Below are 22,067 nucleotides of genomic sequence, written 5' to 3' on the forward strand. Positions count from 1 at the left end.
TTTCCTTTTCTTTTCCTTTCCCTTCTGCCCTCCCTCCCTTCTTTCTGTCTTTATTTTTCTTTTTATACTGAGAATTCAAAAGTGCTCTGTCACTTATACTGTGCCTTCAGCCATTTTTTTTCTTTTGTTGGGTTTTTTTTTTTTTTTTGCTTTTGAGACAACAAGGTCTTGCTGCTTTTTTGCTCAGAGTGGCTTTGAACTTGAGATCCTCTTGCCTCTCTCTATCTCTGGAGTAACTGGGATAACAGGCATGAACCATCATACCAGACCTCCTTTTATTCCTTGTTTCTTTCTTTGCTTCCTTCTGTTGTTAGACTTTTCTTGCTTTTTATTTATTTATTTATTTTTATTTTTATTTATTTTTTTTTGCCAGTCCTGGGCCTTGGACTCAGGGCCTGAGCACTGTCCCTGGCTTCTTTTTGCTCAAGGCTAGCCCTCTGCCACTTGAGCTGCAGCGCCACTTCTGGCCATTTTCTGTATATGTGGTGCTGGGGAATCGAACTGAGGGCTTCATGTATACGAGGCAAGCGCTCTTGCCACTAGGCCATATCCCCAGCCCCTTTTCTTGATTTTTAGTACAACCTGAGATGAGCTGGTTGAGGGGCAAGAGGGTGGGTATGCAGTTTTGGGGTTATAGAGGCTCCTACATTCCCTCAAACTGGTTTATTGTCACTGTAGCCCAAGGTGATGATCAGTCCTGTTTGCAGTGTTGAGGTGACTATTGTCACTCATGGGGAGCGGGCCTAGCTCTTGGGGATCACCAGCGTATGTCCTGGGTGACAGACCCAGATCTGGAAGGTTAGGACCCTGAGCTTACCAGTGAGGGGAAAGCCTAGGGTATGTCTAAGATTATAGTGAGAATAAAGGAGCTTCCAGGGCTTTCTTTTTCTTTCTGATTTGCCTTGACAGCTTTCCTTCTGTAAAAGCCTGTCTAGCCTCAGGATTAAGTTCATATAAAATATGGGGAGGGGGCTGGGAATATGGCCTAGTGGCAGGAGTGCTTGCCTCCTATACATGAAGCCCAGGGTTCGGTTCCCCAGCACCACATGTACAGAAAATGGCCAGAAGTGGCGCTGTGGCTCAAGTGGTAGAGTGCTAGCCTTGAGCCAAAAGAAGCCAGGGACAGTGCTCAGGCCCTGAGTTTAAGCCCCAGGACTGGCAAAAAAACAAAATAAAATATGGGGAGGGAAATGATTTTTAGGTTGAATTTTATTTATAGCCCCAGCACTTTCTGTGTGAATCTTGGTACAACTATTGCCCTTAGTTTAAGGATCCTAGAAAATTTCCTTATATCTGGCCCCTGAGAAATGTTTCCTTTCAACAACTTGTAAGTAAACTGCAATGCCTATTGACGTTACCTATAACAGGAAACCATATCATTCTTTTGATTTTTTTTTGTCTTTTCTTTTCTGTTGGTATTAGAGATTGAACCCATGACATTGCACTTACTAGGCAAGCACTTTGCCACTGAGCTCCATCCCACCCCTGTTCTTTTGGTTTTGATGACATGAACAGTGCCAGTCATTTAAAACAGCCCCTTTCCTACCTAGGGCAGACCGGTGCTTCCCTCCTGTAGGACCAGTGTCTGCTGTGGATAGCAGGTAGCATGTAAGCACATGCCCTGCGTGTGCTGAGTGATGGGGAGGTTAATGTCTTCAGCAGTTTCTCTTCCATCCCCTACTCAGCTTATTTGTAGATATGAAGATTTCATTAAAGAATATTCATTTCCAGAGGTTGGTAGGTAATCTTTCAGTCTGTCAGCTTTTAGCCAAGAAACCCAGAACTTTGCCCTTTGAATTCAGCTCTACTTACTGCACAGGAGGGACAGTGTTTTTGGCCACCTGTATCCCTCTTATACAAGCCCCTCTGTCTTCTGTGTGCTTGATACTATGCCAGTCTCTCTGTACAGGGGGTACAGTCGCTTTCCCTCAATTGCTTGCAGTATGGCAGTATAGTTGGGGATGCAGCCTGAACATGAGAAGACATTGTAATTATGTTTTCCATTATATGGTACACACTATAGCACTGAAGAATTTAAGAGAAAAGGGAGATCAGAGATGGCTTGCTTATTTGGGGAAGGCTCTAAGAAGTCCTAACAGTCTATAAAAGGACTGTGCTGTGTGTGTGTGTGTGTGTGTGTGTGTGTGTGTGTGTGTGTGTGTGTGTGTGTGTGTGTGTGTGTAGTGTATAGACAGTGGTGAGAAGGCAAGAGGGCATGCATCTCCAGGTAGTAACTGGGTGAGCATGGCTAAAGGGGCAGCTTGAACACCAGGCAGCACCTGAGAGTGGGATGCAAGAGGATCGTGAGTTTGAGGCTAGCCTGGGCTACATAGTGAGACCTTGTCCTGAAAAACAAGGATTTGGGATATAGTTCGGTGGCTGAATGCTTGGCTAGGATGTGCAAGGTTATAGGTACTAGTCTAACACTGAAAAAAAGTGTGTGTGTGGGGAGCTGCTCAATTAGGGGAGGTGAGATCTGGAAAGCGGGGCTGAGGAGATTACATTTGATTGACTCAGATACAGGAAGTCAATGAAGAGAGGGAAACAACCCAACCTTGCACTTTAAGTTGAAGTATAGCTAATTATTCATCTGATCATTAGAGCGCATTTGTTCTGTAAATTCTAGGAATTTTTAGTATTTTTCATCCTGATTATTATTAGATTATGAAGTTGCTCTTCTACTCTGTTTGATCTTGCCCACCAGATTGCCACAGCAGTGAAGTTTCTACAGAATTCCCGGGTCCGTCAGAGTCCGCTTGCAACCAGGAGAGCATTTCTTAAGAAGAAAGGTATGAGTTTCCGTGGCTGTGTGGAGTGGCCTGTGGAGGGGCTGGGGCAGGTGGAAATCTAGCATGAAATTGCACATACTGCTTGCATCAAGGATTGTGTATGGTAGGAGGCAGGTTGAGGTGACCACCCCCAAGGGAAATGCAGGTTTCTTTCCTAACAGTGGAGCTGAGAGATTACATAATTAGAACAATCATGCATTAGATAAGAGGCCAAGGGCATCATGGTAAAGGCAGCATACAGTAGCAAAATTGGTCCATTGACTAAGCCTGTGAAGGACTTCTCCTTTCTGGTTGTTCATTCTCCTGTCAGTGACCCTGGCTGTAGAATGACCTGCTTTGGACTAGGAGCCTGGCTGCTTCAGTAAAGAATGAGGAAGAAAGGAGTGATGGACAGGGGAAACAAGATGAATAACCAAGGTCAGGATGAGGTCAAGCCTGGGCCAGTGTGATTTACGGATTGAAGTGGTAAACTACTGTTTTTATGGTATTTCATAACAGGGATAAAATGAATCCTGACAAATTCAATATTGTCTGAAGCTGATAGAATCTATTCTGGTTCTTTTGGAATTTGGGATATTTTCTTTTATCATGTGTGTGGAATAAAACCAACTAGCTAAACAGAAAAGAAACTACACTTTTCATTTGTGGAACATTTAATTTTCTAGAAATCTAGGAAGTTGTTTAAAGGCTTTTATGTAACATGAGGGGTGAGGGAAGTCAGCTTGCTTTCCCTGAAAACATAACTTGTTTCTTTTTAAAGCTGAAGTCTTGGAAGTAGTGCTGTAGTTCAAATGGTAGAGTGTCAACCTTGAATGGGAAAAAAAAAACCAACGAAGCAAGAGAGTGAGGCCTTTAGTTCAAGTTTCACTGCTGACATGTATGTGCCCACATACAACTGAAACCTTGACCTCAGAATCTTGGTGTTTCAGTCATTTTTGGATGGAATAGAACATGTCATATTTTGGTGGCATTTCCTAGAGTTCTTTTGTGACATCTTACTTAAGTGGTCCTGCTGGACTGTTTTGTCACTTGCTCGATTGTGTCCCAGGCTTGAATGAGCCCAAATATTTCATTCACAGGCAGCTGTTTAGCTGCTGCCCCCCCAAGGCCGAGTTCCTTGGACAGAGTTGGTGAGGGGCGCTTCATGCTTGCTGGCTGGCTGCATCATTCTCGCCCCCCATCATTAAGAGATTATTAAAATTTGGAGTGTGTTGGCTGGCCTCTCCACTCTGCAAGCATCATGCCATAAAAGAGTTTTTCCTTGAAATATGTGTACCTATGGGGAGTAATTAATCATAAAAGCTTAGGGATTTCAGCTCTCTCATCAAAGCATTGAAGCTGGGGAAAGCTGAGCCTAAAAGCTGAGCCGATTACCCGGGGTAACCTGAGACAAAATCTATGGTTGCTGAGAGATCCTTAGCCCAGTATATTGTGCAATATTATAACTGTCTGATCTTCTTCTCCACCGACAATGACCAGCTAGTCCTCATTTTCTCTCAAACGCAGCTGGGTTAGAATTTCATTTGCAGAAGGTATTTAGAGCAATTTAGAGACAAATGTCTCTGGTGTTTGCTCGGCACTTCCCCACCGCAGGCTTTGCTGAGCAGTTTTAGTATCAGGAGCTCCATCTAATCTGTTTAATTTTAATAAATCCCTGACTGGGAGAGGAAGAGAAGAGACAGAGAGAAGGGAAAAGAGAGACATGCATATACATAGAGAGAGAGAGAAAGAGAGAGTGTGTGTCTTTTGAGTCACTTGGCTCCTAATTACTATAGAGAAGAAACTGTTTTGTGCAATCATTATTTGTTGCCTTTTTTTTTTTTTAAAGCCCAACTGATTGATTAATCAGTTCACCTAAGAGTGAGATACTCTATTCTCCCTACTGGGGATTTGCTGAGATCAGAACAGGACAGAAAAATCCTGGCCTCGCCCATCTTCAGTTCTAATGGTGGGGAAGGTAGTGGACACATGGAAAAGTGAAGTTCATGGTGTGTTGAATGCCTGTGAAAGATAACTCTGATGACATGGGGGTGAGGGTTATCCCTATGGTGTGGAATAACCATGTGGATGTGTCTGAGAGGTCAGCATGTGAGTAAGGAGATGAATATTTGTTGGTGGGGTGGACCCCTAATTAAGGTTAGAGTTTTTAGGATTGTGGGCATTCAGAACCATGAGATGCTATCCTACCTTCTTTTGCTCTAAAGAGAACCACACAAGTTTACCCTGTACTTAAGCCTGGAATCACTGAAGCTAATCACCCATCTCCATTATCCTCTAAAATGCTGCTTCAGTCCATAATTACCCATTTCCGTGTTGAATCCCAATAGAGTAAGTTCTGGCAGGACCTTTTCTGGGCAGAGAATTCCAAGGTTTGATCAGCATCTGGGGAAGAAGATCCCCTTTACAGATTTAAACTTCACTTTTTTAATTTCCGCTGTTTCTTGGTTTGGTCAGGCTCACATGATCAGCATAGCTTGGCAGGATCTCTGATGGGGAAGTGGGAGGAGCTTTCCTGTCCCTAACTGTAGTAGTGGAAGGGGAAGAGAGTTGGCTTTGCTGGTCATCAGGGCGAGAGGGACCGAGGCTCTGGCATCTTCACTCCCTGTCTCCCTGCAGAGTCGTTGCTGGGCTTGGGGCGCTGGCTTTGGAAGAGCTCCCAGCTACTGTATGTAGCCTCAGCTTTTCCTAGCAAATGTCACTTCAGGGAATTGCAGTGGAGCACTGACTTGAATTATAATTTTGACTTTCTTCTCCTTTCTTTCTTTCTTTCTTTTTTTAATAAACATCTCTTTCCTGAAAAGGCAAATCCAATTTTGTTTTTTTTTCCTTTTAATATTATTTAATATTTAATAAAGAAATTGAGGTCCCTGTAGTACATGTCAGTTCCGTGGAAAATGAGGGTTACTTTGGGCACATCAACTGAATTTATTTTATTGTGAAACCACAGCCCAAGCAGGGCTGTATCGGCCTGTGTTCCTGACAGGTTAAGTGTTAAGCTATCTGGTGGGGGACAGTGGGACATGGCTTGGGGCTAGGGGTGGAAGAACCTTGGTTCACAGAAGTCTGTCTTGTTTGAGTTTTGGTTTCTTGTTTTGAGATCGCTTTTCAATGCTTTAAAGTCTGCATATGGAGTCATTAATGAAAATCATGAAGTTATTAGAATCATTTATCATTTTTTTGAAGTTTCTACTGCCATTTTGTATAATTTACCGCATTTCTTCTATTGGAACTTTTTTTTTTTATGAAAGGGAAAATCAGCTGTTTACTTCCAGGTTATTAGAATGGATGCTTCTGTTTTTCCTTTCAGCTACTGGATTCTGCAAATGACAAGTCACTGCACAGTCAGCCCCACATAGCGGTAATTGGACTGTGCGGGGCTTAGGCCCTCATACAAGTGGTCTATATATAGAAGCCTTTCTTGCCAGGAAGGTAGCATATCTGGAGCTGTAAGCAGGCTGCAATCCAGGAGGCCAGGGTAACTTAAAAAGAGCAGTAGAATCAGTCCGAAAAGCTCAGGGCTTGGAATTTGTTGCCAGTAACTTTATGTCGATCTGACACCCTATCCAGCCACAAAGTGCAAACAGCAGTTTGCTTCCAGCTATGCTTGGCTACTGTATGCAAGGCGGGCAAAAGTAGTGAAGCCTGTTAATGGGGAAAAGGAGGGATGGGGGGTGGTGACACTGTCTTTGGACTACCCTGACATACCTGCCAGAGACCATGCTTCTAGAAAAAGTGAACATCATTTGCTTTTCTGCCTAATCCTGCTTAGTAGGGCCAGGATGCTGTTGGCTGATCTGTTTCCTTATTATGTCATTCTAGAGTATGCACATAAAGGGCTTCCCACCCCATTTCATTTAATAAAGTAGTCCTGGGGTGGAGGAGGAAACTAAGCAAGTAAAATGTGCTACTATACTTTTTCATTCTAAAATGTGAATCTAGATCCTATCTTTCTTCTGTTCCTGGAAACCAACCTCCAGTAGCTAAACTGCCTCCTGGTTGGAAATGAACTTGAGGAAGAAATCTACCCTATGGTCTCAACCTTGGTTGTGGGCTAGAGGTGAAGGGCTTCTCTCACTGGAGTTAATTTTAAGGGGAAGTAAATTCTTACACAGATTTCAATTTAACTCTCTTTTATTACTTTTCTTTTTTTTTTTTTATCATTTACGTCCAGTTCATGAGGTAGTTTGCATGTCCTTGAATGGAATCTCGTTACCATGAAAGCTTTTTTAGCATTGATTTCATAACAGTCTTAATTTAATAGCTCCGTCATTACTGAGAAGCTCTGGGAGTGGGGCCCTGGCTTTCCAGGTCACTGACCTTTTAATTACAAACCTTGTTCTGATGGCCAGGTTATCGACTGGACAGCTCCCAGCTTGTGCCCCCAGGATGAAAACGAAAATAACTATTTCCTCCCCCATCTCCAGGAAAAAAGTAACCTCTTGTGTTTCTAAAATTAATTTTCTCCTTCAGCTTTACTTATAATTAATTCTTTAATGTGTCTTCGTGAAGCCAGAGTCTTTTGTACAAAGCTTTTGTTCCTAGAGCTGGGGCTGGGGTCCGGCAGATAGTGTGGGGCAGGGGGCAGACATCTTGCCAGCCGCCATCCCTTGCTTCACTGCAGCCATTTCCTCCTCCCCGAATTCCTGCAGCTGAGCTGGAAGAAGTGTTGGCCCTGTGGGGAGGAGTCGTCTGGCCCTTGCGAGTCTTCATTTGGGAGACATGGATGGTGGTATTAAGATTCAGATTCCTCACTGTGTTGGAGTATGAACCCAGTATATAATACAACTTTTTAAAAAAAGATGTTCTTTTCTGAGAAAAGACTAGATTTGAGTGAGGTCTTTATTAATTTTTTCTCCTTTTTCTTTCTTTTGGAGGAGTGCTGGAGATCAAACCTGGGACCTTGTGAGTGTCAGGCATGTGGTCTTCCACTGAGCTACACTCCCAGCCCTAATTAAATGTTTTTTCTTATTTCTCTCTCTCTCTCTCTCTCTCTCTCTCTCCTGTTGGTCATGGGGCTTGAACTCAGGGTGCTGTCCCTCTTCTGCTTAAGGCTAGTACTCTGTCACTTTGAATCACAGGGTCACTTCCTGTTTTCTGGTGATTAATTGGAGATAAGGGTCTCATGGCCTTTCTTGCCTGGGCTGGCTTTGAACCATGATCCTCAGATCTCAGTCTTCTGAGTAGCTAGGGTTACAGGCATGAGCCACCAGCACCTGGTAGTTTTTCTTCTTATTTTTACCTCTATGTTACTCCTAGATTACTGGAGGAATAAAGTACTCCTCCCTACTTCTGGGGTTCTATTCCATCACAAACTTGATCAGTTTGATTGAATTCTCTGTCACTGACTGTGATGAAAAAATATCAAGGGAGAGCAGGCCAGGAGTTGGGTTGCTAGTGGTTCCAGTTTGGGACTGGCTGGTTTTATACTGTACTTCTTGTGAGAGATCCTCAGTCCTGATCAAACAGGTCACCCCAAGAGTGAAAGCTGTCCTCAGGAGTATGGGCCACCGAGATAAATGGGCCTTTGGAAGCTGGAAAAAGATGGCAAAGTGAGAAACAGCCATTAGCAATTGTCTTCCAAGTCTAGCCTGTTGTAGAGTGACATTTCTGTTCCACCTCCTGCTCTTCGTACCCTTCTCCTGCCTGTGTAGGGCCAGTGAGCAGAGCCTCTGGGAGTGGGGGCTGTGCCCTGCAGGTGAGTGAGGAGCCAGGACTGGAGCAGACAGGGCCGTGTGCTCACTCCTGAGGATGATTGAGCATCTCTATCCATCTGTTGTGCGTGGACCATCTTCCCTCCCTGCCAGTCTTGCATCTGCATATCCGTCACCTGCTGTTCTGGACCAGCCTATTCATCACACTGACTGGTTCCCCCCCATCAATTTTCTCGCTCTCCTTGTTATCCAAACTTGTCTTGAACTCCACAGATTTCTCTCAGCATCCAGGATGAGCCACACAGCAGCAAGCTCAGCTGAATGCTGCACATGGACGCGCTGTAGCTTCTCCATTCAGGGGAGCGGATAGCAGTCAGTACCCCAGAAGGCTGGGTCTTGGGAGGGGTTGGCACAGAGCAGCTTGATTATGGAGAGCTCTTTTCGGATTTACCCAGTTACTTTGTTGTTCTTCCCTGAAAATAAAGCCTGATTCTTAAATTTATGTGTCTGCAAGATGCTATAAAGAAAAACCAAATGATAAATGTGACACTGTCATGTGTCTTTAGTGTTATTAACCTTTTTTTTAAAAAAATTGCTTTTTGGAAAATTAGGCCACTTTTTTTTAGAAATCCAAACAGTCAAGTACGTTATACAGTAGGAAAAGAAAAGTCTCCTCATTTTCTCCTTCCTGTTCTTTGCTCCATTTTCTTTCCCAGAGGATATTGCTAACTTCCTTATGTATCATTACAGAGATAATCTAGCCATATAAAAGCATGTCAGTATGTGTTACTCTCCTCACAGAAACACTAACACTTAGAGTGGGTTTTACTCTTTGCCTTTGTACTTGGCTTTGTATCTTGACCATCATCCCACGCTGACCTGCAGATTTGTTTTGTTCTTTTCTTTGGTTGCATAGTATTCTGTTGGGTGCAGCAATTATACTTTTTAAAACTAGTTTTTAAGCTTGTGGACATCAAGTCTTTGTAGGATGTATAAAGCTCCTGGGTAGACACCTAGAACTAGACAGACTGGAGCAGGAGGTAGGTATGTTTTTTAACTTTTTCAGAAACTTGCAAACTGCCATTTTATGTTCTCACTAATCAGGCATGAGTATAGCCAGCATTCTGAGCCTAGAAAATCCAGAATATCAGAAGATACAGGTGTCAAACTCCCCACTGGTACAACCGTGTGGCAGCAGTCTTCAGAGAGGCTGAACAGTCATGCTTGAATACCTTGGCCTGGGAGGCAAGAGTAAGACCGCCTCCGTTCACACCCCAGCCTCGCTGCTTTCTATCTGTGTGGAATTGCAAATAATACTTAAGCTCACTGTGTTTCAGTATCTTTATCTGTGAAGTTGTGTTTAGGGTAGTTGCTGTAAAAGATTCTTACCAGAATTAAATGAAAATATTATGAAAAGTACCTACCCTTAAAGTGAGGGCTTAATTGATGATAACAACGATCTGTATATTTGTGTGTATGTGTGTGTGTGCTGGTACTGGGGCTTGAACTCAGAGCCTTGAGCTCTTACTTGGCTTTTTTGCTCCAGGCTGGTGGTCTACTACTTGATCCACATCTCTGCCTTCAGCTTTTCTTTCTGCTGGTTAATTGGAGATAAGTGTCTCATGGACTTTCTTGTCCAGGCTGGCTTCAAATCACATTCCTCAGGCCTCAGCCTTCCAAGTGGCTAGGATGAAAGGCTAGAGCCATAGCTAGTATTTCCTCACTTGCCTGCAGTTTTTCTCCCTGGTTTCAGTTATGTACGGTCAACTGCAGAATAAAAACATTAAGTGGAAAATTTCTATGAATAAAATTTTATAAGTTTTTGTGCACCATTCTTTTTGTTTGATTGTTTGTTTGTTTTTGCCAGTCCTGGGGCTTGAACTCAGGGCCTGAGCACTGTCCCTGGCTTCTTTTTGCTCAAGGCTAGCACTCTGCCACTTGAGCCACAGCGCCACTTCTGGCCTTTTCTATATATGTGATGCTGGGGAATGGAACCCAAGGCTTCATGTATACGAGGCAAGTGCTCTACCACTAGGCCATATTCCCAGCCCCTAATTTTTTTTAAAGAATGGTACACAAGGGCTGGGAATATGGCCTAGTGGTAGAGTGCTTGCCTCGTGTACATGAAGCCCTGGGTTCCATTCCTCAGCACCACATATATAGAAAAGGCCAGAAGTGGCGCTGTGGCTCAAGTGGCAGAGTGCTAGCCTTGAGCAAAAAGAAGCCAGGGACAGTGCTCAGGCCCTGAGTTCAAGCCCCAGGACTGGCTTAAAAAAAAAAAAAGAAAAAAATTTATTATAAAGGTGATGTACAGAGGGGTTTCAGTTACATAAGTCAGGTAAAGAGTACATTTCTTTTTTGGGCAGTGTCACTCCTTCTCTCACTCTCTCCCAGTTTTCCCCTCCCATTCCCACCCCCAAGTTGTATAGTTTATTTTCAACATAGCATCTGGTGAGTCCCACTGTTGCATTTGTTTACCCTTTGCCCCCCCATTCCTGTTCTTCCCTTGCCCTCCCAAAGATATGTAAATGAACAAACAAGACAAAAAGAAAACGAAAATGATATGTACCATTCTGAGTAGCATGATGAATAATCGACCCTTTCTACTCCATCTTTCCTGGGATGTGAATCATTCCTTGTCTGGTGGATCCACTCTGTATGTCCCACACACTGTGAGTCACTTAGCAGCCATCGCAGGTTCCAGACACACAGTCTCTTTATCTTGTATCCAGGTAGTCAGCATTGCCATACCTAATAGTGACCTTGCCTTGCCTCATGTCCTTCCACAACAATGTTCCATCTCAGTTATCACATGAAGAGTGAGCGTGCATAACAGATATTTTTTCAGGGTAGAGGGAAGGAGAGAGAGAGATAAATTATAACGTGTAACTTAATTTTTATTATAGAAAATCATTATAATTGTTCTACCATATTATTGTTAATGTCTCATTATGCTTTATTTTTATTTTTTTGCTGGTCCTGAGGCTTGAACTCTGGGCCTGGGTGCTGTCCCTGAGCTTTTTGTTCAAGGGTAGTACTCTACCACTTGAGCCACAGTGCCACTTCTGGCCTTTTCTGTGATTTAATTGGAGGTAAGAATCTCATAGACTTTCTTGCCTGGGCTGGCTTTGAACCGCAATCCTCAGATCTCAGCCTCCAGAGTAGCTAGTATTACAGGTGTGAGCCACCAGCACCTGGCTCACTATACCTAATTAGCTTATAAGCTAAACTTTATCACAGGAAAAAACCACATATGTAGAGTACTATCTACTGAGGGTCAGGTAAACACTGGGGAGTCTTAGAACTGATTCCTCATAGAAGGGGGAATTACCTTAGATAGTCTACTGTATTGCTGTGCTAAAATGATAAACTTGAAGCCAGGTATGGTAGCACATACCTGTAATCCAGCTACTTGGAAGGTTGGGATAGTTAGATTGTGGTTTGATGCCAGCCTGGGTAAAAAAGTTGATGAGGCTTTATCTCAAGAAGGAGCCCATGTGGCAGTGCATGTCTGTGCTCCTGGCTATATGGGTGGTGCAGGTAGGAGGACTGAGGTCTGAGACTGACCCAGGTGAAAAGTGTGGGATACTATTTGGAAGTATCTATCTGGAAGTGTGGTTCAGATGGGAGAACATTTGCCTTGCAAGTACAAGACCCTGAGTTCAAATCCCAATACTGCCCCTCCAAAACTAAAACAAAATGCAGTTTACCCTGAAAGGTACATTGTTGGGGTCAGCTGCACCTTTAAGGGGCCACAGCTGACCTCGTCCTGTCCCTCCCCTTCCTGTCTTTAACAGGAAGAGAAGCCCCTGTCCCTGGGGCTAGCACGTGTGCTATGGCGGAGGGTTACCCCAGGGGGCCCATCCATAGGGGGCTGGACCTCTGCCAACAAAGGAAGTCTCCTGACATCATTTGAGGGACAGCTCCTTGGGACCAATCAGGGGCCCCTCTCTTGTGCCCGCCTTTGGGGTATATCTGGGAGGCTCCTCATTTGAATAAACAGAAGCCCTAGAGGTTTTTCTCCAGGGGCCTATGCATCTGTGTTGTTCTTGGCGGTTTTGGGGCACCCTGTGACCACACGCCACCGAGGCTACCTGTGGCCATCGCTCCCTCATGAGTGATAATGGACCACCCAGGAAGGGGCGGACAAGCCCCTTCCCCCCCCCCAGGCGAGGGGAAGTAGAGAGAGAGAGCCCACAGTACATTAGTTGTATTGTAACAATTTGTGCACTAAAATTCTCCAGAATTTTTGAGCACATATGGATTTAGTAAGGCAGAACTTACACACTTACTGAAAGGGCTGTCAAGGCTAATCCTGCAGAAATGAAGAATTTCTAGAACAAAGGTGCTATTGAGGTGTCAGGGGAGGCTGCCAGTGGAGCTGTTTCATTGAGGAGCACACACTGTGGTTATGATCCAAGGACCAGGAAGTCACTCTTTACTACCACTGGTGTCTTCTGGCACCTATAAAAACAGTGACCGGACCTTGGAGTGTGAACTTGGCTTTTGCCTGTTACATTTACCTTTGGGGCTGGGAATGTGGCTTAGCAGTAAAGTGCTTTTCTAGAATGCATGAAGCCCTGGGTTTCATTTGGCTCAAGTGGTAGATAGATTGCTAGCCTTGAGCAAAAGAAGCTCAGGGACAGTGCCCAGGCCTTGAGTTCAAGCCCCAAGACTGGCAAAAACAAAACACCTTTGACCCCTTCCCCCTATCCTTGCTGGAGGCTGGAGACTGTTCATTACAGTAGGAAGCCTTAGCGTTTCCAAGAGCTTGCTTGCCCATCTGCAGGTGTCTCCCCCATCAGGAAAGCAGTGGAGACAGACTTTCCAAAGCACTGTGAGTGTGGGTGCACCTCCATAGGCAGGACCTTCCTCTCGAGCTCCAGCTGCCAAGGGGTCTGAGTGGAGATTTGTAAGGAGAGTCACACAAAGGGTAGACAGGGAGGTTTGCCTAAAGGGACTATACAACAAACATGTAGGGTTATTGGGAGGAAGTATTGGGCAATTTTGGAAGTAAGGATTTATGAAGTTTAACATGAAGTACACCATAAGACAATCTTTACTGAAAAATACTTTATGTTGATTGGACTATAATTAGAAAGATTTGAAGACAATTTAGAAAAAAATCTTTGGATAATATTCATTAATTGAGTAATTCATTGTTATATTCAACATTTTCATGCCTGTGCATTATAAAAATAAGGTCATCTGTTGGGGCATATATGTACAAGTGTTGTTGTTTTTTTTCCTGTGAGCGTACTCAGTTGGTCACTCTCCAGTTTTTCCTACTTTTCTTTCTCCTCCCACCTCTGTTCTCACTCCTCCTCTTTTTCTTTTTCTTTTCTTTTTTTTTGGTACCAGTCCTGGGGCTTGAACTCAGGAAGTCTTGCTTAGCATTTTTGCTCAAGGCTAGTACTCTACCACTTGAGCCACATATCTCCTTTGTCTCTTTGCTGAGTAATCTCTTGGAATTGTCTGTCTGGTGCTGCATAGCTAGGATTACAGTTATGAGTACCAGTGCTCAGCTTCCTCCTTCCTTCCTTCCTTCCTTCCTTCCTTCCTTCCTTCCTTCCTTCCTTCCTTCCTTCCTTCCTTCCTTCCTTCCTTCCTTCCTTCCTTCTTTTCTTCCTTCCTTCCTTTCCAACTAGGGATAGAACCCAGGGCCTTGCACATATGTGCTCTACCACCTCTGGATTATATCCCCAGGGCCATTATTCCCCCCCCCCCCGCCCCATTTTTTTGGCTTTTGTTTTAAATGGTGAGTGTCTCACTAAGTTGCTGAGGCTGGCCCTGAATTCACTTTGTAGTTCAAGCAGGCTCAAACTTGTGATCTTCCTGCTTCAGTCTCCCTAGTAGCTGGGATTACAGATATATACCACCCCACTTGCTCTCCCAGTGTTTCTATTTCCTTTCTATTTTTGAGGTAAGTAAATGTGATAAGCTAAATAGAGTGATGGGGCATGTAGGCTTATATGTATGTTGCTCTGGGAGTTGAAACCTTCTAGTATAGTAGTTTTCCCTGCTTTAAACTTCCAAGTTTAAAAGTATGTTTAGTTTCTAAATCATTCTGATAGGAGCCCATCTTCTCAGAGCTCATCTCCTGGCCTGACACAGGACTTGGGAATGCTCTCATCTCTTACTGTTGATTATTCTTTTTAGTTTTAAAGCCTTTAAAGTAATCTTTCTGTAATTAGATTGTTGAGTAGATTGTCTTTAGTAAGATGGTGGTCTTTAAATTTTGTACAGTGTTTAGTTTGCTAAATGATTAGAAAGGCTTTCATTCATAAAGTTGAAGTTTACCATATCATGGTATTTCAGGGAAAAAACAACATGACCCTCTGTGATAAATTAAATATCACAACCACGTAAATGTCATCTTTTCAGGAAATCTAAAGTGCATAGAAATGGGACTCTCTTCTATTCTGTTCTTAGCTTTAAGCTGTATTAATACTCTGGACTGACAAGAAAAATATTTTACCACTAGCAATGTAGGAAGCTAAAGAAGAACAAAGCCATTCCCTCCCCAGCTTTGTGAGTTACAAATGGAATTGTGAATTAAATTATTCTAATTGAAAATTTGGGGTCTTGGCTGAAAGAATGCAGGTTGAGTTTGAAGAAGAGGTTGTTAGGAAATCTGTTTAACTTCCAATCGGAGATAATTTGCACAGAATGTAATTGAAAGAGAATAAATATGAAGCTCCGTGATTTATGATATTTGCTTATTTTTTCCAATCAAAAGCTCTCCTTTAAATGGCCCTGAAAAGAAGAGAACTAAGTTCTAAAATAGAAATAACAAAAATAGCATAATTCTTTGGAAGATCTTAGTACCTGATTTGGAAAGATTTTTACATTCTATCCATCCATCTGCCAGCTGACAAGTATTTATTGAATGCGTATATTTCACAAGGCACCGTGCCGACCCTGGTAAGTAGAACAGACCGAGGTCTGGTGTGGACACAGCTTCCTCTGGAAATGTGAATAAATAAGTAAAATAATTAGAGACTAGCAAGAGGAGAATAATGGAGAGGGTGGGGTAGGTGTGCACTGGGAAGGATGCTGAAACCAGAAGAATTTGAAGTGTGCACGTGAAGAGCGGGCTTCTGGGCCGATGGGACAGTATGCTCAAAGACTCCAGGGCAGGAGAGAAGCTTGATTTGATCCCAGAACCCATGGGGGATTATAGTGGGAAATGAAAATGATAGTGACATTTCGTAGTGTCTCTGGAAACAGTTAAACTGAAGTCTTATATACCTCATTGTGGAATTTTCTCAAGCCATCCCTTAACGAAGCTCCGCTATATTCACCAACTGTCCCTTGCCCCCTGCCTGCCCAGTGCTGCTGAGCTGGAGTGCCTTGTGGATGCTGGGAGAACTGGCAGTGGACAGTAGAAGCCTCGAGTAGCACAGCTATTGTGACTTGTAAGCGAGTCTGAGACGATATGGTACAGATTGTGCAAGGGCTACTGGCATAGGCACTTTCTGTTACAGCTTAAAAGCTGTATTTGCTCAATTAGCCTTCATGCTAGCCTCTTCCTGTGCATGGGCTCAGGGACTTGGGGGAGTCCCTGAGAGGAGCAGGCCTTATCGCAACTGAGCTGTCAAATTTCAGTGTGTAGTCTGCACTAGAGTTCTGTCCTTGAGGAATCACATTAGCACTGAGATCCAGAATTGTCATAGAGGTTAGTTATTTCTTCTGTTCATTTCCTTACATACATACGTCACTACTTAGTATCGTGAATAGAAGATGAGTTTAATTGTGGTTGTATTTACTTCTGTGGGCTTTCTTATGCCCACTTCCATGAGAAGAGGCAGTCTTGGACTTGAAAAGCATTTTCTGTTAAGTAAATGCTGTTGACTTTGTTTTTCAGTCCGATGCTTTTATCAGGACAATGAAGGGTGAATAGGGTGATCTCTGCTCTGCGGAAAGGTCGAATGGTTACATTACACAATCTTCCAGAGCATCTTGCAGCAAATACATGGGTTATATTAAAAATTGCAATCATATCATTTTTTATAGTAAATTGCTGACCTTATGCAGTAGAATCAGCTTTATTGAATTTCGCCAAAAATGCGTTTATAATTCTGCCGTACACACATGATATTCATGTCCTTGCTGTCCATGTGGAAATGTCCCTTTTATAATGTTAAACAAATTAAATCGACTTTCTCCTGAGCTGCTGTGCCTCACCTTTAAGATCCATCCTCAGGAGTCGAACCTCCACGCAGCGGAGCTCATCTCCATTAGCCCTGGTGCCATTACACAGAGCGCCAAGGCGGCGCATTAGGACGCCTTGCCCCAGCCGTGCAGACTGGGCTCAGGATTAGTGAGATGGAGGTGGGTCCAGGGCAGGCGCGTGCATCACTGATGCTGCCTGAACACTAACAAGGCTTTCCCATAATTGCTCTATTTGTTTTGGGGAAATGGTAGGTATTTGTTTAAAAGGATTTCACAGAGAGCCGAGAGTACACAGGTTCAGTCAGCTCTCTGCAGCTCACTTGTGAATGATTCATAGCAAAAACTTTCATCTTAAAAACACTGTTTTCTTTATGTCTCTGTAGCTCTTGCTTCCCTGCCAACCAGTGTGGTACCAGGGATGCAAAGTAATTTTAACAGTAGTCTAACAGAAACACAACTTAGGCATACATAAATGAATCATAAACTGTTTTAAATGTACCTGCTTTTCAGAATCATTTGCTCTGTGTCTGCTCTCCTCTTCTTACATCTGCTATCTGTGCATGTGTTTGTGGAACCTTCTACTTCCCACACAGTTTACTTAGCACTCTGAAGCACTAGGATTCAGTGGGAAAATGATCTGTTCATTCATCCACTGGTTATTTATCAAATGCCCCTTTTCTCTTGCCCCAGAATTATACAAGATGACAAAAATAAGGACTCTTATTTCCAATTGAGTTGTTTTTTTTCAATCATTTTTCTTTTTTGCCAGTCCTGGGCCTTGAACTCAGGGCCTGAGCACTGTCCCTGGCTTCTTCTTGCTCAAGGCTAGCACTCTGTCAATTGAGCCACAGCTCCACTTCTGGCCGTTTTCTGTATATGTGGTGCTGGGGAATTGAACCCAGGGCTTCATGAATACGAGGCAAGCGCTCTCACCACTAGGCCATATTCCCAGCCCAATTGAGTGAGTTTTGAGACTATGGAAACAGAAAGTCACGGGGCGGGGGGGGGGGGGGCTCTGTGAGCATGCAAAGTGGGGGCCTAGCTTGGGGAGTGACCAGTTGATAGGTAATAGTTCAAAGGGTCCATCAGAGGGAGACCATGCCTTTGGAAGCTCTGTGGGAGTATGAATTGTCTTTAGGGTTTGGAGCAGGTGGTGATTTGAGTCCATGCAGAGGATGCTATGGGAGCTGAGTCTGATGCAAGAAACCAGATTGTTAAGACCTTGTTTACTAATGCAGTAATGTGGATGTGGGGGAAATCATCTCGATAGTTCGTGAGAGTAGTAATGTTAGTGACAATTTCATGCTTCAGAGCCCTCTCAGTCAGGAGTGGGGACCATGGGGTGTTGGAGGCAATTGTGAGGATGGAGCAGTGGAGAAGAAGAGGGAGCCCTGTTACTCTCCTGTGCTCACTGACCATGCAGGGCCTCCTGGCTCTCAGCTGCTCGCACGGGATGACTTCCCATGGCCCTAGCTAAGTGGCCTCACTGAAATTTGAGGCTCTTAGAAGAAAGAGAAGATGGATGGCATTTGGGAAGCAAGTGTTATTTTATCTGGAAATGATTTCTCCGAGATAAGCCTTGTCACTGCTCCCTTGCCAGGTACTTCTGTCCTGTAAGAGTCCCATTACATCGAACTGTGGCCCTCGGAAGCAATGACTCCCCCTTCCACTGAAAACTCAACTTCCAGAAAGTTCCCTCTTTCCCTTGTCATCCACTCTTGTGCTCTTCTCCAGCCTGCCCTGTGTCTTGTTTGTGTGTGTTTCCACTTATTTTCTTGCCCTAAAAATCAGGCTTTTAACAAGTTTTAGGTCCTCTCTGCATATCAGGCAGTGTGGCAGTTATCTGATCTTGTATGTGTCTTGGTTTTGTTTTGTTTTTGGAAGCAGAAGTGCTTCTTGGTTGGTACCTTTGTCTTTCAATTGACGGAATCACAGAGTAAAAATGTGTGGTGCTGAGGCCCTAGGCCTCCTCCAAAGGGAATGAGGATGAAAAGGACGATGTTTCCAATAACTGACTTCCTGAGATGTCCCAAAGCACTGTGCAGTCAGGTTACCTTTAGAGAATGGAGAGAAGCATTTTTCATTTTAGGCTCCTCCTCTTTTTTTTTTTTTTTTTTTTGCCAGTCCTGGGGCTTGAACTCGGGGCCTGAGCACTGTCCCTGGCTTCTTTTTGCTCAAAGCTAGCTCTCTACCACTTGAGCCACAGCGCCAATTCCGGCTTTTTCTATACATGTGGTACTGAGGAATCGAACCCAGAGCTTCATGTATACAAGGTGAGCACTTTACCACTAGGCCATATTCCCAGCCCCAGCTCCTCCTCTTTTGGTGGTCCTGCGAAATCCAACTGTAGGCTGCTACTTGGTTTTACTCTCCAGCACTGTGGCCCATAGGTGCTTATGCAGCCGTGTCCACTTGAAAAGTCTAGTCTTAAACATGGGGCTCTTTTTATGGTAAATTATACCTTTCAGTATTGAAAAGCATGTAGGTTGTACACTTGTAAAAATAAGGTAGAGCTTGAAAGCAAATTTCTTCTTTGTAGGCATCTTGTTTATTCTGCTTTGTCCAGCCTTTCCATGTAAACAGACTCCCTCTGGATTTGGAGCTGTTTTGAAGCTGCTTCCAGCCTCTGTGGAGCTGTTTCCTCGGATCCCCAAATGACCTGCAGAGCTAACTTCCAGTCACTATCTCAGTGACCATTTCTGTCTAGGAGTCACAGTGGTCCACCATGGTGGACTTTGACAGCTCCTGTTGTTTTTTGTGTTTTTGTTTTTTTTTTTTTTTACTAATATTTAAAATTTTGAAGAGAATGATTTAAATGAACATCTGGTGTTGTTATCCATTCACCTCTGGTAACTCTTTGGAACGTTGACCTGGAGAGCTTGCTTTCTTATATATTGAGGAGAGGAAGGATGGCAGAAATTATGGAGATGAACTTGTTAAAAATGATTTTCAGTGTAAAATGAGAGGGAAAACTGAATGTTTGCAGAAACCCTAAAAAAGCACCTCTCATTACAGTAATTAAACAGCAGTATTTAAACCTATCAAATGTTCTGCATATGTGAAAGGCAAGCCAAGAAGCTTAACCCTTGGGGGAAGAGAATGGTTAAGCAATTTGTTTTTGAGGTGTGAAGCAGAGGCTCAGCAGAGGTGTGAGGTGCTATGTGTGTGTGTGTGTGTGTGTGTGCGCGTGTGCGCGTTGTATGTGCTTGCGCGCATGTGCATTTGTGAGGGTGAGGGGCCGGGTGCCTGTGTTTACCCAGAACACCCAGGGGGATATTTCTCAGCACCTGTGTGCTGTCAAGAAGCACATGAGCTGCTGTTGCCCGTTCATTAGGTTTTCAGAGGAGTCCGGGCCTCACCTGTGGCTGGGTGTTGCATCATATAGAGAGAACTTGCTTCAGTCTGGCCCTCTGGGACCCACAGGAATAGATTTGAGAGACAGGATGATACATAGGGAATGAGACCCAGGAATTAAGCAGGAAGAAAGCAGAGTGACTTGGGAGGTTATACTTGGCCCAGGCTGCACAGGCTAAAGCATGGCATCTTACTGGGCTGGCACCTGTGAGCCAGAGAGCCGGGCAAAAGAGACAGCTTGGAGGCTAGAGGCTGCTGCCGAGGACTTTCTCTGCAGTGCCCCTCCAGCCTTCACTACCATTGGCAGTTCCTCCTCTGCCATGAGACCATGCTCAGACTTAGGTGAAACAACAGGATTGGTGACACCCTTCAGCAGTGTCACCTTGTCCTGTGTTCCTGGCTGGTGTTGATGGTACCGCTTGTGCTCTGCTCTGTGGAAGCCACTCCACTTCTCCTTAGACATCCCAGAGCGTAACAGCTAGAATTCCACAAGTTGGGCTGGTATATGTGGCAGAAGGAACCATGCACATGGGTCCCTGTCCCCCTCCTTAGGGACCAAATGTGGGGGGCCTCTACATGCAGGTTCATTTTAGGCTTACAGTCTGTGGGTCTTCATGTGAGCATGAAAGGTTTCTATTATACTAATAAGAAGCCCCAGGGATGCTGGGACAGTGTGATAATCGTCCCCCAGGAGGGCTAGATATGCTCAGCGTGTGATGACCTCATCCCTGGGGAGTGCTGATGAAACCCTGGCTTGGCCTTGCCGCCAGCACTGCAGCTGATGGCGGGAATGGAGTGGGGGTTGGGGTTGGGGAGTGGAAGAGAAGGTTACTGGGATGTTACCACAGCTTCATTATTACCAGGCTTCCTTGTCTTTGGGACATTTCAGCAAAACTTGTTTAAAGAGCTGATGAGCTTGATGGAAATAGTGTAATGTACTAACTCAGTTCAACATCACACTCTGAGCACTGGGGCCCAGCGGTGGGGTAACAGTGTTTTTATCCACATTTTATGGACAGAGGTACTGAGGTATCTGGAAGAATCTTAACTGGGGCCCCAGGGAGGGTGCAAATCTGGAAGCTGGTTAGAGCTCTCTTTGGCTTCCTTAGAATCTGTTGGGGTGTGTCTTAAAGTCATTTGTTGAATCAACCTGGGTTTTGTCTTCTCTTCTGTCTTTTCTTCTGCTGATACTATGCCTAGATTATACCTTGGCCTGTGAAGATGGACCTCTACCACCCCTTTCCCCACTCATTTTCGTTAGCATATATTAACTGTACAAATAATGGATTTAATCATGACATTTTCATACATGTGTGTATGATCGTATTCACCTCCTCTCACTACTCCCCCATTGTCTTCCTTCCCCTTCCTTCTTCTACCATCAATTTTAATAACTGCTTGGTGTTCTGCTGGGAATATGCGCCATAATTTATTCTGACCAGCCCCTTTGATGGACATCTAGATTATTTTCATATTTCACCATTTACAACAACCCTTCTTTAAATATCCTTGAGAAATAGGTATTACATTTGTGATTGCCTTTTTAGGGTAAAAACCTTAGAGTTGCTAATCCTGGCTTAAAGAAAATGGATTTGTTTTCATTTTAATATGCACCACTAAACTGTCCTTAAAAAGGTTTTTACCACACTAGTGGACCAGAGCTTTCCAGCACGAGTTTTACGCTTCCAGATTCATGGTTTCTTGTTTTGTTAAAAGCATAGTAAACCCTTCCCCATACCACAAGAGCATAAAATATGTGTCTCCTTTTTTCTTTTATGGATTTAGTTTTCTTTTATGGAATTTGTTTTGTTGTTAGCTGAACAACAGGGAATATAACTTTATTTTTCCTGGCAACCAACCTGATTGTTCCAGCACCATTTATTGAACAATTTATTTCTTCCCTCACTCATTTGCTGTGTCACTTTGTGATATACTAAATTCTTAAATATACTGATGTGTGGTCAGGGACAGTCTCTTCTCATTCACTGATATACCTGTCTGTCGTTATGCTAATACTAAAGTGTTTTTATTATTATAGATTTGTTACTTCTTGTATTTGTTAGCATAAGTTGTACTCTTTTATTATTATTCTTAGACT

The 22,067-nt window shown here is 43.8% G+C and overlaps 1 protein-coding gene across 4 annotated transcripts in view; it reads left to right on the forward strand.

Annotated features, from left to right (window-relative positions):
• Positions 1-22,067, forward strand: part of Pex14 (peroxisomal biogenesis factor 14) — a 149,010-nt gene that overhangs the window by 58,165 nt on the left and 68,778 nt on the right. For all 4 annotated transcript variants that reach the window (XM_048350213.1, XM_048350215.1, XM_048350216.1 and 1 more), the window contains one exon: positions 2,705-2,789. In XM_048350213.1, the coding sequence (XP_048206170.1) occupies positions 2,705-2,789 (85 nt within the window). The remainder of the gene's footprint in view (positions 1-2,704; positions 2,790-22,067) is intronic.

Source organism: Perognathus longimembris, chromosome 7, assembly GCF_023159225.1.
Source record: "Perognathus longimembris pacificus isolate PPM17 chromosome 7, ASM2315922v1, whole genome shotgun sequence".
Classification (NCBI taxonomy): domain Eukaryota; kingdom Metazoa; phylum Chordata; class Mammalia; order Rodentia; family Heteromyidae; genus Perognathus; species Perognathus longimembris.